At 39.4% G+C, this 18,116-nt stretch overlaps 2 protein-coding genes and 1 long non-coding RNA gene across 3 annotated transcripts; 1 reads left to right on the forward strand and 2 right to left on the reverse strand.

Annotated features, from left to right (window-relative positions):
- Positions 1-6,387: 6,387 nt before the first annotated feature.
- Positions 6,388-7,846, forward strand: LOC130735291 (uncharacterized). The gene is made up of 5 exons (XR_009018373.1): positions 6,388-6,493; positions 6,595-6,722; positions 6,837-6,871; positions 7,321-7,377; positions 7,474-7,846. It is a non-coding gene; the product is annotated as an uncharacterized LOC130735291 (long non-coding RNA).
- Positions 7,847-13,381: 5,535 nt separating this feature from the next.
- LOC130736198 (inactive poly [ADP-ribose] polymerase RCD1-like) lies at positions 13,382-15,540 on the reverse strand. The gene is made up of 6 exons (XM_057588043.1): positions 15,329-15,540; positions 14,990-15,249; positions 14,487-14,602; positions 13,820-13,963; positions 13,645-13,740; positions 13,382-13,417 (listed from the first exon to the last, which is right to left on the reverse strand). The coding sequence occupies exons 1-6, from the start codon at positions 15,538-15,540 to the stop codon at positions 13,382-13,384; spliced, it is 864 nt and encodes a 287-aa protein (XP_057444026.1).
- A 1,208-nt stretch (positions 15,541-16,748) lies between these two features.
- On the reverse strand, positions 16,749-17,522 carry LOC130736199 (inactive poly [ADP-ribose] polymerase RCD1-like). The gene has a single exon (XM_057588044.1). The coding sequence runs from the start codon at positions 17,520-17,522 to the stop codon at positions 16,749-16,751; it is 774 nt and encodes a 257-aa protein (XP_057444027.1).
- Between the last annotated feature and the right edge of the window lie 594 nt (positions 17,523-18,116).

Here is an 18,116-nt window from a genome sequence, read left to right on the forward strand (position 1 = left end):
AAGTACGTTTTGTCACAGACTTCTTCAAGACGGAAACCTTTCGGACTGCACCAAATATTGCTAAGAGCACTGAAAAGTGAGCCCTTGTGAATTGGCATTTCAGTAAGAAATTTCCCTACCAGGCTGTTTTCATACTCTGCCGCTGCTTCATCTGCATCATCTTCATCAAAAACAACTATCGGAACGTCCTCAGATGAGGGACTTCTTTTTTCATCATCCAAATCCCGTACCTCTGAGTCTCCTTGAGAGGAAACCGTCGTCATCCGCACAAAGGCGACAACAATCCCGACTCGGACGACTTGAAATTCACGACACGCGGTTGAAGATTCACTATACGAAGTTGCTCCCAATAGGAAACCCTAGCAGAGAGTCATAACCGTCGTAAGGAGTTTGCAGTTTGTAGTTATTAATATTTTATCTTAGACATATCAATAATCATATAATTTTTTATTAATTATAATAACTCAAAAAAAATTCTGTCAAGTGTATATTTGTATATATATCAATCTAATATAAGGTTGCAGGGGATCTAGGAATGGGGAGCCCCACTGGCTCTGCTAGGAATGGGGGTGTTCGGGATCAAAGACAGAGTGAGAGTTGTGCGTTTACAGTCTTTGTCGATGGCGTGTCTGACAATGTAACATATTATGAATTCAGAAACGTGTTCGCACGGTTTGGCGCATTGCATGGGGTGTTCTTGCAGAGGAGGAAGAAGCCTGAGAGAAGCTGTCGGTTTGGTTTCATTAGATTCAAGTATGACCAGGACGCATGCGAGGCTATTCGATGCCTAGATGGGGCATGGCTTCTGGAATCCTATTTGGTCGTGAAGAAGGCGCGCTATGATCATATGTGCAGGGGTTACGACAAGAAACTCAAGGTTTGGAGGCAGAATCAGGTGGATGTGGAGCAATTTGTGAGGCAGCAACCAGTTAAAAAAGTGTGGCGGGAGAAGGTTCAAATGCGAGTAGATCAAGATGTGATTTTCCGCACAACGGATGAGGACCAGAAGAGGTTAGAAACTTGGGCGGAGGCATCTTTAGATGAGTTGTATACTATTGGCGTTTTACAAGAGTTCCTCAATATGAATGGCCTCGGGTCAGTGAGAGTGAAGCCCTTAGGGGCAAAGGAGGTGCTGTTACAATTCCAAAATAGAGATGAGATGATGGATATTATACGAGATGGGTTTTTACTGCAAAAATTTCAGGCAGTACACCTTGCACGATGACCACTCGTTATAGAAATCATGCAACATGGTTCAAGGTTAGGAATGTGCCAGTATATGCATGGAGTTATGAGTTCTTTGAGTCACTTGCTTGTTCTTTCGGGCGTCTAGTTTGTTTGGATGGCCCGACCTCGGTTGGTGATCGGTATGATGTGGCCCGAATGCTGATTGATACGTCTGTTCCGGTATCATCTGTTCGTGAAATAAAAGTCCTGCTAGATGGGGTGTTGGTTAAGGTCACGGTTGAGCCAGATCAAATATCAAGTGTTTACTCGGGTATTGGATTACGTTCGAGGAGGATCAAGGCAGTATCTTTGTCGTCAGATGAGTCGGAAATTGGGGAGGAAGGGATCAACGTGGAGGAGCATGGTGTTTCGCCAGTGGTAACGGAAAAAAAAAAACGGTCATGCACGTTGAAGATGAGATGGGTGAAACGCTGCAACATTTATTGGATGCTGGTTATTCTTGGGAGGAATTAAAGGATTTTCCAGGTTTGAAAAATTGGGACTTAATGAAATATGAGGAAGCTGGTTTTGCGGATTATTTTCAGGGTCAAGCTTCAAAAATTGAAAATTGTGATTCACGTTTGGTGCAATTTAGTGGGGAGGCGGTTTCTGGTGATTGCAAATCAAGGGGAATATGCATTTTTAACCAAGGAATGACTAGTGTGGAGACTATTCAGAAATTAAATGTGTTTAATAACCCAGTAGGCTTAATTACAACTTTGGTCCCCGACGTTTACCAATGCCACGATTTTGGTCCCCCACCTAATTTAATTATATAGATGGTCCCCGACGTTGTAGGCTGCGTGCAACGTTAGTCCTACCGTTTATTTCTTAATGGAGGAGGCTTACGTGGACGTCTAGTTGGAGAGAAAAAGGAGATCTGAGGAGAGAGGGGAGCACGTGAGTATCACGTGAACCTTATATGAACCCATTATACCCAAATCTGAAACCCTAGGGATCTAAATCGCGTTACCTTCTTCGTTCCAGGGAGGTCAGGGGTTTGGGTATAATGGGTTCAGATAAGGGTCACGTGATACTCACGTGCTTCCCTCTCTCCTCATACCTCCTTTCTCTCTCCAACTGGACGTCCACGTAAGCCTCCTCCATTAAGAAATAAACGGTAGGACTAACGTTGCACACGGCCTACAACGTCGAGGACCATCCATGTAATTAAATTAGGTGGGGGACCAAAATCGTGGCATTGGTAAACGTCGGGGACCAAAGTTGCAATTAAGCCTAACCCAGTATTTATGCCCTCTTAGTTATCAGATTCTAATTTGGGTGAAAATAATGGTTATTGGGCCATGGGTGAGACAACCCGTTTGAAGGGTGAGAATGAGTCACAGGAAATTAGTGGGAGCTTGGGTCTTGGAGCGGGTCGGGTAACAGAGCGGGTTGTGGGGCAGAGTGTATTGGTACATGGGGTAAATCCAACGCGGAAAACAGAAAAGAAAGCAAGGACAGTAACCTTCGACGAAAACATCCAGAAATTATTTTTTTCTCCAGAAACGAGCAAACCGTCTCTGGCCGGTGAGGGCTCTTCAGATGCGACTCCAGTGGCTTTGTCTGCGGCAAGCAAAGAAGGTTCTTCTGACACCAAACGTGGGAGAGGGTGTCCCAAGGGCAGTAGAAATAATAAGTTTGAGCCAGTTTCACTGGTGATAGGAGCAGAGTCTGATAATGGAATCTTATCAAATGCTATGATGCCGGTTTCAAATGTTTGGAGAAGATGTGAAGGAGGCGTAACTGATTCTGATCATAAAAACACGAGGAGTGAGGTAAAGAGTGTGGGTCAATGTGGAGGGGGAAAGTTGGTTCAGAAGGTGTGACAAGGATGGCTTGGCTGCTGAAAAAATCTTTCAATGGCCCAAGAATGTCTGTGCGTGATATTAAGGCTTTGGCAAGGACCATTAAGCCTAAGGGACTATCTGTAAAGATATTGTCTCAGGCAAACAATGTTGTTGATGGTCTTGCAAAAAAAAATGTTGTTGATGGTGGGACAGCGACAATTAATTGTTTTGCAGAGGAGGAGGGGCCATTCTATGAGCATCAAACCTACATTCAGTCCTCTGAGATTGCAAAAACTGAGTTCTCTGATGACGCAATTTTAGCAGCGGTGAAACAAAGGAGAGGGGGTTATAAAGGAAGGTTTTCCAGAAGCAATCGAGGTAGAAAGGTAGGGGGCAAAGCAAAAGCAAAACGAGGCAGACCAAAGGGGAGTAAGAATAAACCAAAAATACTGCGAGAGGAGGAAGAGAATTCTGTTTGGTCAGATGAAAAATCAGAGGATGAGAGCATAGCATCGAGAGCTAGACAGACGTGGAAATTGGCGAAGCATTTGGGGGTCGTGTATGATGGTGCCGAGGAGGAGATAATCAGAAGGTTGGAGAATCAGATCAGAGAAAATCATCCCAACCTGCACTAACATAGTTTAGTCTTGGAATGAATTTCAGCATGGATGTTGGATTGATTACAGCTTGTTTGGGAGGGTTGGTATGAGTGCTGAATATATGTGTGAGTTATTGTGTGTTGGGCTTTGGCTGAGCTGGTAGGAATAATGCAGGTAAATGGAAGAGCTGTGGTGACATGAGTTATTTTGTCATGGTGGGCTATATGCAAATGGTTAATATTGGGTTGGTATGAGTGCTTTATGTTAATATTGTGAATGTGAGGTGTTTTGGCAGATGGTGGAACTGTGAGCTGATGAGGAGGAATCGTGGGATGGAGATTCTTTTGGGCTTGGCTCAATGAGATGGCTCTTGGTACTTTTGGTCTTGGAGATAATCCCGTATGGTAGAATGAGATACTTATTGGCTTTTTGGGAGTCTATTTTCCGGTTATGTTTAGAATGTAATGGTGTGGTCTGGCAAGGTGGCATGTTTTAAGCTACTTATGATTTTGGTGTGTTTTGTTTGTAATTTACTAAGAGTATGGTGTACTCTTTTTCCTTCACTAGGTTTTTATCTCTTTTGAGTTTTTCCTAATAAGGTTTTAATGAGGCTCATACTCTAATAATATAGGTATTGGTTGGTTTGTATATTTACCTTCTTGAGCATGTTGTTCTCATGAAGAATTCATTTCAATAAAATATCTTTTCTGCTGTAAAAAAAAAGTGTATATTTGTATATTAAAAGACCCAAATTCATATTTACATCCTAGAAAATTTATATTTAAATTCATATTTATTTTGGAAAGAAATTTAATATTTATAATTATACATAATGACGTTTTTGTTATGGTTTAACTGGGTTTGGTTTGGCATTCCCCTTATTAATGAGAGGGGTGTTCTCTTGTTGTGTTATATTCCAATAATATTTTCAGCTTTCAAAATAAATTATACATAACGATTATTTATATTTTTGAATTTGGAGTCAATATTTTATACATTTAAATAGTCAAATTCATATAATCATTTAAGGAAACTTCATATGTGAATTCATATTTAATTGGCTTAAACATGTTTTTGGTCCCTAACCTTTACCATATGCTTGGTTTTCATCTCTCCGGAGCTCTGGGTCAACGTCGGAGCTTCGGTGGCCTATATGGCAATGCCACATGGTATTAATGAGGCAAAGTGTTATTTTTATTTATTTATTTTAAAAAAAGGAAATTAACTCAGTAATTAAAAAACCCTTAACTCAGTTTCAAAAAAAAACCATTAACTTACTAATTAAAAATCTCAATTAACCTAAACTAATCCCTCACTACTAATTAACACTCATTCACCACCAACTACCTCATCAACAATTTCAACTTCTCCCCTGAAAACCTCTCCACTCGAGTTTCTCTCGACAACTCAGACTCGACTCAACAGCCCACAGTTTCTCTCCTCCGATCCCAACACCGCCATTCTTTCCAAATTCAACTTCCTTCTCTCAAAGGGTGCTTCATGTTCTGATCTTGTGCAAATCGTCACCAGGAACCCCTTTGTTTTGCACCTGGGTTTGGAGACTAACATGACCACTCGTGAGATATCCATGGTGCATGCGGGCATCTGAGGAGAAAATTCAGGCCATGATGGAGTTTTTGGTCAACCGCATGGGTTGGGACTTTCTGGTGCTTGCCAAAACCCCAATACTGCTTCTGCTGAGTTTGGAGAACAATTGGAAGATCATGTGTTGCCTAATTTGGACTGGTGGGATTCCATAATGAAGGTTGGATCTGAGATGCCGGTGGAAATCTGGATTTGAGATGCATGTGAAAACCCAGATCTGGGTTGGATTTGGGTTTCAATGAGTGCCCCTCTACATCTCGTTCTCTCCTCCTCTCCTCCTCCTTGTCCTTTCAGTCGCACCCTTTGTATAACCACTGATGGCTTCACAGTGGCTCCGGCCATGGTGGTAAGTGTTTGAATAAAAGGTTGGATTTGGGGGAATGGGTTGTTTAAAGTTGCGATTTTGAGGAAGAATCAGTGGTGAAGATGGGGTGGAGATGGTGTTGGGGTTGCTAGGGTTGGGATGGAATGTCTGTAAACAATTTCTGGGCTTGGGATGAGGATAAAGGAGAAGAAGACGAGGAAGGATGATGGTGTTGATGATGATGAAGAAGAAATCTGGGTGAGGGTTTTAATTAATTAAAAAAGAGGTTAATTAGTGGGAGTTAATTTCCTATTTTTTTTTTAAATAAAAATAACAACTGACCTCATTAATCCCATGTGGCATTGCCACATGGGCCACCGGAGCTCCGGCGTTGACCTAGAGCTCCGGAGGGGTGAAAACCAAACCTTTTGGCAAAGGTTAGGGACTAAAACCCACCTTTGCTCCGGCGAGGGACGAAAACCAAGCATATGATAAAGATTAGGGACCAAAAACTTATTTAAGCCTATTTAATTTGATAAAAAAATAATATCTGTTCTTCTACATTTTTTTTTGACAACAAAAAAGATTTATATATATAAATGAAAGGAAATGCGCTTCAAAACAGCACACCCAAGAAAGTTCAAAAACTGAAACACAACCAAAACAGCACACTAAACCCCCAACCTGGCCAAAGGATGATCTTTGAAAATGAGTCTGATTAAAACCTTTCTAAGAAAAATTCAATGAGATAAAAACTTAGATAAGGAAAAAGAGTACCCAAAAATTTCAAAGAGGGCACTAAAAATACAATTACCCCCCTCTCTTGTACGAATACATATCTTACTTAGCTGCTTTGTCACAGTAAATTTCCTCTTTCAATCATATTGGTTGGTGTTGGAGATGGACCTTGGGACATGATGAGAGAGTTTGATGATAATATCCCCTCTCGGGCCTTTGATAATTTCCAGGTAAGAAGATGCATACAAAATATTGAGTACTTTTTAAAATGTTCTAAATAATTGGAATTCATCCACTGATTTATTGTGGGGTTCTCTTTGTGCTTCTTTAGTTTGTAAATTTCACGGAAATTATGTCAAAGAACATCCCTACTTCACGAAAAGAAGCAGCATTTGCTCTTTCAGCATTGATGGAAATTCCTTCTCAATATAAAGCAGCAATCGAGCTTAATCTACTGGGGTAAATTTGTGATTCTTTACCTTCGGTATCATCCTTTTTTTAGAAAAAAATTCGAGTTCTTCTTGAGACAATTTTGGTTGCTGATTGTGCTTACTGCTTATTACTCTCAAACAGCTCCTCCGGCTCCAAGTTCTGCTTATGATAATCAGGTACGACCTGCAAAATTTTTATAATAGAAGTGTGTCATGTTCTTAATCATGTCTTTTAGGAAAATTCTTGGGTTTATGTGAATATATGTTATTTTTTCTTGTTCCTATCTAGCTTTTTTCAGCATTTCCTTCACATGCCTCAGTTAAGAAATTAGATTAGCTGTGTAACAAGCCAGCTACTTGGCCAAATGAGGATAGAGTCATGGCATCAATTACCTACTGCTAAATCTTGTTGCTTAGTTTCGTGGTCTTTTGCCGTTTTATATCTATAATTTAATGACTGAATAGTTGTCATAAATCCAGGTTGTAGTTTCATTATTTTAGTGTCTTGTTGCTTGCTGTGCATTTTGTATGTCTAATGTGGGGACTGAATTTGAAATGATTCTTGTTATTAATTTATTATAGAAGATTGGCGTACTTTACAATTAAACTTAATTGGTCTTGTGCAGCTTTGCCCTATATGTTTGACAAATTCAAAAGACATGGCTTTCGGATGTGGGCATCAGGTAAAAACAATATTTTCAATTCTTTCCAATTTTCTTGATGTGGACCTTAAGATAAGGAGAGTGCTTATGATATCTTTGTTTATGTTTACATGACAGACATGTTGTGAGTGTGGACAAGATCTTCAGTCGTGTCCCATCTGTAGGAGCCCCATTAACACAAGAATAAAGCTTTACTAAGCGGGTTCTTTCCTTGGGGAGTAATTAATTTGTACGGTGTTGGCGAAAATTCTTTAAATTATTTTATCTGGTTCATATAACATTTGATCAAATCTCTGTTTCTACAAATGAAAAGATGTACCTACAGCATGTAATCATTCCATGATTTTTTTTTTCTTTTCCTCATTGCTTTTGGTTCATGACTGTAACGATTTGAAGAGTTACAGGCCTAGTGTGGTGTTTGTACAGTGTAAATGGATTATTTTGGTTTGATTTGTATTAATGAAAGCTTAGAGCTGACTTCCCAATAGAAGGAAGGGCGTGTTGTCCCAAAAACAATTAGGTGTAGTCTATAGATGCTTGTTTGATTAATGATGATTCCCTTCTTTTCTTGTTGAAATTTGAAAATTGAAATTTTTTTTTAGAACAATCTTTGCACCTTTGATAAGAACTAGGTAAAGCTGAATGTGAATTTTATTGAAACACTCTGGAAATTCCCTCCTTTTATCTAACTTGGAAATTCCCTCCTTTTATCTAACTGCTAATATGGGACTGGGCAATCTTCCCAGTAGGTTACAACTAACAACTGACACACTAACACCTATTCAGGAGAGTTATAATTCTCTGCAGCTCTCTTAGGCTTCCTTCAGTAGACCTTCCTGCATCCTAGCTACTGATTCCCAACTGTTCTAATAGCAACTGTACCAACACCTTAACATCCCCTAATAGTAGTTGGCCACACCAACAATTTCTGATCTTCATTGAACCTAAGGTAGTGGGTGAGGCTGTTAGTCCCCACCACCTTCTTTAAAAGAAAAATATGAAAGACTGGATGGACCTTGGTAGAAGGTGATTCCAGTCTATAGGTCACTTCCTCTCATGTTACCAAAGATGGGATCAGACAGCATAAAGTCGACAGGAGTAGGTTGCTGGTTTGGAGGAGAACTCTCTTTCTCGTCAGCGTTCAGATGGCTGACGGTAGGAGAACAGAGGCGAGGAGAAGGTGAGATGGCAGGAGCTTGATCCTCGTCGTTACAGACCATTTCGTGGATTGGGGAGGCTCTGGGTGAGCTTACCTCAGCTTGTCGGGATGTATGGTCAGAAGGGGATGTTGTTTGAGTGGGATCAGAAGCGGCGTTCCCGGAGGCACCTTGACCAATAGGAGTCTCCTTGAGAAAAGGCGAGGGTTCCACCCCGCCCTGGGGATTTGGTTCGTCCTCGCCCACCACGCCATGGCGAGGAACGAATGACATGTCGGTTTTGACCCCTTTGGCTTTCTTCTTTTTCTTTTTTAGCAGAGGGATAGCGATTATAGTTCCTCCGTCCGTGCCAAGATCAGCCTCTTTGGATTTGTGGGATTCTCCCACTAGGGAAGGGAGAGCCTTGTTGGTAGAGCCCGGCGCCGACTCGTCAGTCTCAGGAGGAATGACAGCGTCAGGCGTTGGCTCGCTGGACCAGGAGCTGCAATGTGTGGCGTTGCTCCGCCGGCCTCAGGAGAGGCAGTGTTGACTGTGGATCCTGGCGCAGGCTCAACCGATGTGGACCCTCGTACCTGTTTCTTTGGGGAAGGGACGGTGGTCTCGGTGTCAGCATCCACAACAGTGCGTTTTCTCTTACTTCCGCTAGTATTGAAGACGGGAGGAAACTCGAAAGTTTTGGCGGCCAGGGCACGCTCCAGTTCGACTTTAGTGAAATTTATTCCTCCCAGGAATGAGTCAAGGGTGTTCTTGCGAGCGGCCTCGAGCAATTGGGAGCACTCAAGGACCGAAAGCCCAGAAAGAAAGCTAAGGACGATTTTATTTTCATCACTCAGCAACGCGTCTGAAGGCAGCGGAACAGCGCGGGGGCTCTTGGTCCAGTAGAAGGGAAACATGGCAGTCCCGTCCCGAAGGGTGAAAGCTTCTGGATAAGTGGGATGCACGATTATGCGGAAGTATCGGCGCCCAGGCCCCATCTTGACGTTGCTCTTGTAGGGGTGAAGACGCTGGCGGCATGTGCATGATTTCAGGGAAACCCACCCTGGGGTTTTGGTTTTAAAAGTTTTCGGCTCCACAGCGTAGAAGTAAAAGAAGTGGGCGGTTTTTGGTTCAAGGCCAATGACATCGCAGAGAATCTCAAAACAACGAATGAAGGCCCAGGCGTTCTGATGGAGTTGGAAGGGGGCCACATTGATTTCCCTCATAACTTGGCGAAGGAAGGAGGAGAAGGGCAGTTTGATTCCCAGGTCGAGGAATAGATATTCGTAGACATAAAAGAAGTGGGGTCTCTCCACGCCATGGTCAACCGCACGGTGCTGCTAGGGCCGGCGAATTGTTGGGCACCTCCCGGTGACAAGAACATCTTCGAGAGATTTCTCGTAACAAAGCCCACCAGCCTGGCGGGCCATCTCAGTGACAGACTCATCGGAGGACAATTCAGAGGTTTGACAAATGGTCTTTTGAACGGGGGTTTTATCTGCGGACTCTGGAAGGGTGGCAAACACCCTGCGCCAGAAGGCGGTGATTCCCCCCTCGCCCAGGGGAAGTCCTCCGGAGGGAGGAAGGTCAACTGAAGGCGGAGGTACAGGAGCCGTGCTTCGGGATCGAGAAGATTTTTTAGTACGGCGTGGGGAAGTGAGTAGCGGTTGGGAAATCGTGTCCCATCGTGGTAAGATGAAATGATTACACTGGGAGAACATGACGCGATTTTTGGGGAATGGGAACGGCACAATAAGTGAAAAGTTGCAACCGCTGAAGTTCATTGGTTTAAATTCAAATTGGTAGGCTTTATTGTGGTTTGAAGGGACATATCAGAGATAGCGGTTAAGATTTTGTAGATTCGTTGGACTTTGTGTTATTCTAATGCGTTACATGTGGCTTACACGCGTCAATCCATCATGGTCCACGGCGATCACTGCTGGAGCGGGGCGAGGGATCCGAGCGCTGTCGCCACGAGCCAACTTGTGGACTCGTGGGATCGAAGGAACTCGTTAGGAAAATCAAAGAATTAGTCTTAGGCTCTAGTTATCAAGCCATGTTGGCAATTGTTTTAAGTCATTAGACCTCGGCATTAGGTAGCTTACTCATGATCGTCGCCTTGTGTTTCTTCTTAAAAGACACACTCAACTCTCATGCTTTGAGCTCGGTGTCTTGTGGACTGGGCGAGACCCTAGGGTCCCTCGCCCAGGCGCGCCAGCCCAGGGCGACATACAAGCCAGGAAATTGGGCCTTCTCCCGGGAGGCCCAACCGGCCCATTAGGAGAAATTAAGGGCGCCGAGCCCAACCCCCGAATCTATAAATAGGAGACGATTACCAATTGTAAAGGACTCTTAGCTCATTTGAGAAATAAAAGCTTGAAATTCAGTTACTTTTTCTCTCTAAGCGGTTACGCTCTAAAATCTCTCTAGATTCTCACATCACAATCCTCTCACTACGGGTACCGTACCTCATCTCTATGTTCTTGGATTGAACAGAAATAGATAAAGGCAGGAAATGTAATTTGAAAGTGAGAAAGGAAATAAATTTAATGACAAACGTAAAAACATAATGAAGTAATTGAGGGAATAAGAAGAGGGGAAGAAGAAGATGAAGAGCTGGGTTTGACGAAAACAAAAACAAACAAAATACCATTACATAAATGAATCAAGAAAAAAAGCTAAAGTAGCATATATTCACTAAATTTGAATGGACTTGTATGTACAATATTACATTATACAATAAACGTGTAATTCAAATTTTATAATTTCCTTTAACATGAGACAGAGTATATGTTTTGGATTGTTCTTACATAACGGCCTGAAAATTTGCTCTGCCCAGCCGAAATCTTTTCAGAGGTAGCTCCTCAAAAAAATTGAATTCCTCCAACACCTTTTTGCCAATCCTATTTTCAGAGGTTAAAAAAATGTTTTCAACCTTTCATATTTCAAGAGACATTCAACGCACATGATATATCACATGAAACTTTTCTTTCTTAAATCAATCGTTATGAGTGAATATTAAAGGGGGAGAAAAAATCGATTTTAACATTATAGACAATATTTTAGAAAATAGAATCTAGACTTCACCAGTGCATAAGTAGTTTGAAACCATGATCTGGTAATCATCACTTGCAATTGAAAAAGCACTCAACTTATTAATAGTTAACGGAAAAAATTCAGATTTAACAGGTCGATTGAATGAAAAATAGGGAAGAATACCGAGAATGATTGACCGGAGAGCAAGAGAGGCTGAGAGTTGTGGAAATCAAATGATGGAGAGAGATTCAAATTATGGAGAGAGAAATGATGAATTAGAGTCTTAAATAGACTTTTTAAGAGATTATTATTCAAAAGGCTTTCAATAATGAACCTCCATACAAAACTCAAATGAAAATGAGCTGGTAATATTTTGGTCCAAATCTATATGAGGGTGACATTTGTCAGCCAAAGAGGGGCGTTGGGTAAGAGTTATTCTTGGAGTGACAAATTAGCTAAGTGAGGCTCACAATGTTCCTCTTTTCTAAAGTATATAGATTTGTCAGAATAAAATGAGTGATTGCTTTTACCACTGCCATCAATTACCTCTCCTAAGCTGGCTTCCGATGTTTCCGTTTTGATAAGGTGGAAATCCGAAAAGTTAGAGGTCTCCCTTCTTGCAACAAGACAACACCTAAACCACTCCTTGAAAAAAATTGGAATTGTCAATTTAGGAAGCAGGCAAAGTATTGAAATAGAGCATTGCTATTTGTCCCGAATAAATTTTCAACGAAACTCAGGAATAGAGTTTATGGCCAATCACACAAAAGGGAACTTACACGTAGTCATTGGAGTGAGAAGGAATTTTTTTTTGAAATACATGGCCATGTGGATTCGTCAATTTCGTTTCAGGACATAAAGCATTCGAATGAGATTTTTCGTAGAAGTCCTTCTGTTTCATTTTCTAAAATTTGATATTGAAAATTGCAAGGTGTTTTATATGCCCACATAGAATATTCCATTGAAGAATGTGACCAATGCCTTTTTGGCACTGCAGAGATTCTTATTAGTGGCTTTCATATGAGTAATGATACATACACACCTCACTTTTTCTTTCATCACATTTCCACCTATTTTTCTTTGCATTTCCTGCAAATCATATCATTCATTTCTCTCTCATTTCTACATAATCTCCCAAGGTGGAAGTGAAATTGGTATGTTAAGTAAACATTATTCTATTCATATGAGTTATATGGATTATAACAGACATAATACAAGTTCAATACAAAGTGCGCCTACTTTGAAGAGAAAGCCACTCCGACCTCTTTTATAAAACACTGACATAAGGAGTCTAACCTATGAGTTGAGATAAAAAAAAATATCTAATGAAGTTCCAAGTAGAAATAAATTGCGAAAAGTAATGGAAAAATAAAATTTCATAGTAACTATTAGAAATTGGAAGACCTATACTCAACCACAAAAGCTAGCTCAAGAGTTGAGGTTTGCATTACCCTTATAAAGATTATCCATGCTCTATCTCTAGCCAATGTGTGACATCTAACACACCCCCTCACGTCCAGAACTGAACAACCTGGAACGTGGGATTAACAACAACGGGTGACCCAATTATGGGAGGTCTCCACAACAAACAACAAATGGATCTAGGATAGGCTCCGATACCATATTAGAAATTGGGAGGTCTATATTCAACCACAAAAGCTAGCTCAAGAGTTGAAGTTTGCACTACCCTTATAAAGACTATCTATGCTCTATCTCTAGCCAATGCGAGACTTCTAACAGTAACAAAAAAAAATATCACAACATCATTTTGATTGCAAAGAAAAAATGTTGACAACAGTTAACTCCTAGTGCAAAGTTCTCATGATCCTCATACAAAGTCCGGCTCAACCTTCATTCTAGTCTGAGCCTTCCAAATCACCATTTGATGGTATCTGCAAGAAATCAAATATTAAATATTTAAGAGATATAACCATATAGTAAAAGACTACACATAAGATATCACAATTTATTTCTTAAAGAAAGTTGTAGTCTATTATATTTAACAAGTAATTTCCTCTTATGTATAACCACAACATAAGACAATGCACCAGCATAATAATTTAATGTTAAATTAATCTTTATGAAAAGTAAAGTAATATAATACAAAATAAATACATACCCGGAATTGAAAACTTTCTATTGTAGCTCTTAATAGAGTATCTCCAACTATTAACCTTAACCCCTTTACAAAATCACCACGAGAAATCTGTTGTGCCTAATTTAGAATAGTTTATATATTAGACGCATTATATCAGTAAAGATATACGGGAAAGGATCGGAGCTATTGTACATACCTTGTAGAATTCATAATGTGCATTTATAAGACTTATGTCACTAGGAGAAACCTTGTCAGTGATAGCCGTTATAAGCATTGGAAAAGGCAACCAAGGAGATTTTGGAATTTTTTGAGTGTTGACAATCCCATTCGAAATTATTCCCTAATATATTCCACAATAAAAGAAGTTCATATAGACACTTAAATCAAAAGATTAAAAAAAAAAAGTGATTTAAAACCATATATAAGACAATTATAAAAAGCTCAAAGTCCCTACAAGTTGTGCATGAACACACATGAATATGTTTATCAAACAAACTCACATAAAGGAAACAAGATTAGTTAGTAAGACAATGGTGACTTGAAGATGCACTCAATTACAGAAAAAAATTATTACATGATCATATCCCTTAAAATTGGCATTATATTTGTTGGTTCAACCTAAAAATTATTCCGTAAAATAGACATATCAAGATAACCCCTTTTAACTTTGTAAGAATAGAAAAACCACGTCATCTTTCTCACCAAGATAAATTAAAACTAAGGAAATGATATTTAAAGTACAAGGTGAAAAGGTGAAAGCATTCTTACATGAAAACAACAATTAAAAAATTGGTTTCAATATTGTCTTTTACATAGAAAACTTAGATAAACATAAGATGCAAAACTCATATGAAGTAACTTACATTGTCCACTATAGAGGCTGATTGTAACAAGTCACCAAAACCATGACTATATGAATTGACCCCAAAAGAATTGGCCCTAGAAAGATTATTCTCTCCCACATTTCCACAAAAATGACCTGTAAGAAAAACATCATATATTGGTGATAGAGAAGAAAACTTTTCTTGAAAGGAATAGTACTGCTATACATTTTAGAAATAAAAATGGTTGGTTGGTTGTTTCATTGAACTATAGTAAAGTTATCAATATGTTGAATGTAAGAGAGCCCATATACAAGGAGATAACAATTTATCAATGAAGCCATGTTTCCTAAGACCAGTTTTTAGAACTTTTTCATCCAAAATGGAAATAATGAATCATAAATACCAACTATTTTGCCTTTGATCAACCCATTGAGTACTAATTATATAAATGCACAAATTATTTCTTCTAGGAAATTATATATTAATAACATATGTCATTTGCAAACGCACATAAAAAATAATAAGGGAACAATGTATATTACCTTCAAGATGACCGAAGACCTTGAAACTAACAACAAATTCAGGGTAGATGTGGGTGTTTATATGCACATTCCATACTGTGTAGGTTCTTGGACATTGAATGTCATCCACCCCATTATCATATTTGAAGCTGTTGGGTTGAAACTGACCATTGTAAGTGCCAGTGCTAGTGCAAGGACGAAGAGGCTCCATCTTCCCCATTATTAAACGACAAAGGACCAAGTGTCGAACACCATTTTCATCAGTATCACAATAACGAGCACTATAAATATGGAACAAAACTTATTATAATTAGTATATAAAAGTTGTTATTTTTAAAAATTGATCATATGAAAACTAACCTGGCATAAGGGCAAGTCATAGCTGCAAGATGAACACCAATTCCGTATGTGCATTTGGTTGCACGTAGTGGACAACGCCCAAGCCCATACTCCATCATTGTAGATAATTCTCTTTTATTTAAAGGAAGCCAAGCATATCGAACATTAGCATCCCCATGGAATTCTTTTATAATCTTAGCTTGCATCCAGAATAGCTCAAATCGTGCATGCATTGATTGAAGGTATGAAAAACGGTAGAAAGGGGGGGTTTGAATAACGTTTTCAGAACAAAACTTCCACCTTAAAGATTTTGACAAATCTTTCGAGAACTTAAGTGCTAAAGATAAGAGATAGAAAAACACACAAGGATTTTATCCTGGTTCACTTGATAAATCACTCAAGCTACTCCAGTCCACCCGTTAAGGTGATTTCTTCCTTCTTAGAATGAAGGCAATCCACTAATCAGGTAAGAGTTACAACTGCACTTGAAACCTACAAGTGACTAACAATTACACTGACTTAGCTCACACTAAGATTCACTCTCTTAGTCTTCTCTAGGATCCGATCAACCTTGATCTCCTAAAGGAACTAAACAAACTGTTTATCAAAGAATTGTTTACAAGAGATTTGCTTCTAAAAAGCTAATAGTAAACACAATGAATTTCAGATGAAAGAAGGCTTAGAATATTTTGAATATGTCTTGCGCGTATATGTGTTTCTTTCTTGCCGCTTCTTTCAATCTTCAGCCTCTATATATACTCCAAGGATTAGGGTTGAGCGTTGCATGGGAAATGCTACCGTTGGAGGGCTGTTCTGGAAAATCCAGCTTCTGCTGTGGCTGAGAACGTTAGGTAGGTCGTCAGGAAGGTACACTTGCTTTTGTACTTGGATAGCGACTTGACCTTTTAACCTAGGAGACTTCTGATCAGGGGAATACTTCATATTGGAACTTGTAAGCCGGTTGATCAGAGTCAGAGGGAAAGCACAGATCCTCTGACCATTGTATCTTCTGATTCTGAACTCAGAGGGAAGAACATGGCCTTCAGAGTTTCTTGCTTCTGGACTTCAGAGTTTCCACTATTCAGCTTCTGGATCTTCAGAGTCTTCTACACCATCAGAACATCTGAACCTTCAGTGTTTCTTGGTTATCAGAACTTCTGGATCTTCAGAGCTTCTAGCGACTGAGTCCACATCAGAGTTTGTATAGCTTCAGAACTTCTGAAGCTTTTCCACTGTTCATACTGAACATGGTGAATGCGAAAGCGTTGCTTGGGTTACCCTTTATACACAGTGCTTCTGATTTGTGTGAGATTGAGTTGAGGTCAGAGCCTGTAAATAGCACACTCAGAAAAACACGTTAGAGTACCACAATTGTTCATATCAAAAGGTTAACTTGTAATCATCAAAACATAGAGTTGTACTACTAGATCAAAACTTGATCTTACATTGATGAACCTGAGCAACGGTATGTCTCAACTATCTCAAAATCAGTACTGCCAAAACTACTCATTCCATTACGAAATAACTCTTGTACATAATGTAGATCTAATTTTCCATGTACACATTCAGCATAAGAAGCAAAAAGCAACTCTTGATTTTTCTCAAAAGCTTCACCAGCATATTCACAATCCATTTTGTTTTTCCTCTTTCCAACTTTCACTTGAGTATACTTAACTAAAGCATTGGGCTCCCGAAACTCACTCAAGTTTGATTTAGTAACCCCCTTCACTTTGATTTGAATGTGTGATTTCATACCCTCATGTTTGCATAAATTATAGGATTCTTCATCCGAAGTAGCATATACTTCAGGGAAAAAGCATTTGCCTTCCTCATCAATCCAAGCAATGGGTTGTTGGAGACTAGTTCTCAAGTCCACCTGACACATGTGTAAGAAATCTAGCATAAGATCATGGTCATTTAACCTTATTTCTACAACTGCCTTTTTCATTTCAAAATCTTTGTTAGCCAAGTCAACAACATCTTTAGGATATTCCAACCATTCACCATTATTGTAGCACATCAAGCTTTCAAGTCTTCCACTTTTCTTATAGTTTAAATAATACCTAAGATAGGATTGTCGAATCAAGTTTTTGACATCGCTACTTCTTGATATTGCAAAATGTGGTTGTTGACATATCGTTGGTCGCAAAGCTCCCTTAAGATGTGCAACACATTGGGTGGCTGGACTTTTCTTCAGTGTAGTTCTAGCTTCCATTTATGTGTACTAGATGGATATCTATAAACACATTCAAATATAAAATTTCAGGCGCAACAATCAAATAGAACCGTAGACCTAGAGAAGGTTAAAGAACATTGTGGCAGCGATGGTGAATACAAAGAGATCGAGAATATTTTATGGTCCCTAAATGTTTAAAACTTTTTAGAACAATGGACTAATATATATGATCATGTATAAAGTTGACATTATAGGTAAGAGGATTTAATTAATAAAATAATTTCTTGTATCACAAACCTGAATAGCTCAAAGCATTTACACATACGAAATATTTCAAAAGCACATCTCAAAACGATTTGATAAAACATAATGTATAACTTGTAAAATAAACAAACTGAGTATTCAATATCATCCCTTAGTATGTTAGCTTTAAATTTTAAAGACTTGAATATGAAAAATTTCAATCAAAAAGATAATGTCATTTCATTTTGAGGAACTTTCGCGCATCAAACATTTGCAAAACACAAATTTCGAATGAGAAATGCATGGAATGAAAAAAAAAACTAAGAGTGAAGGCTTAAAACTCTACCTGAACTCGAAGCACAAAATACAACCCACAGATGAACCTAGTAA

This window comes from Lotus japonicus, chromosome 2, assembly GCF_012489685.1.
Source record: "Lotus japonicus ecotype B-129 chromosome 2, LjGifu_v1.2".
Classification (NCBI taxonomy): domain Eukaryota; kingdom Viridiplantae; phylum Streptophyta; class Magnoliopsida; order Fabales; family Fabaceae; genus Lotus; species Lotus japonicus.

Bases quoted from the DNA above. Each gene is read 5' to 3' on its own strand.
- LOC130736198 (XM_057588043.1), bottom strand. From the start codon at position 15,540: ATGCATGCACGATTTGAGCTATTCTGGATGCAAGCTAAGATTATAAAA. The intron at 13,741-13,819 runs GTATGTACAATA...ATTCTAAATTAG, and splicing joins CACATTATGAATTCTACAAG to GCACAACAGATTTCTCGTGG. The intron at 13,418-13,644 runs GTATGTATTTAT...GATTTCTTGCAG, and splicing joins TAGAAAGTTTTCAATTCCGG to ATACCATCAAATGGTGATTT.
- LOC130736199 (XM_057588044.1), bottom strand. From the start codon at position 17,522: ATGGAAGCTAGAACTACACTGAAGAAAAGTCCAGCCACCCAATGTGTT.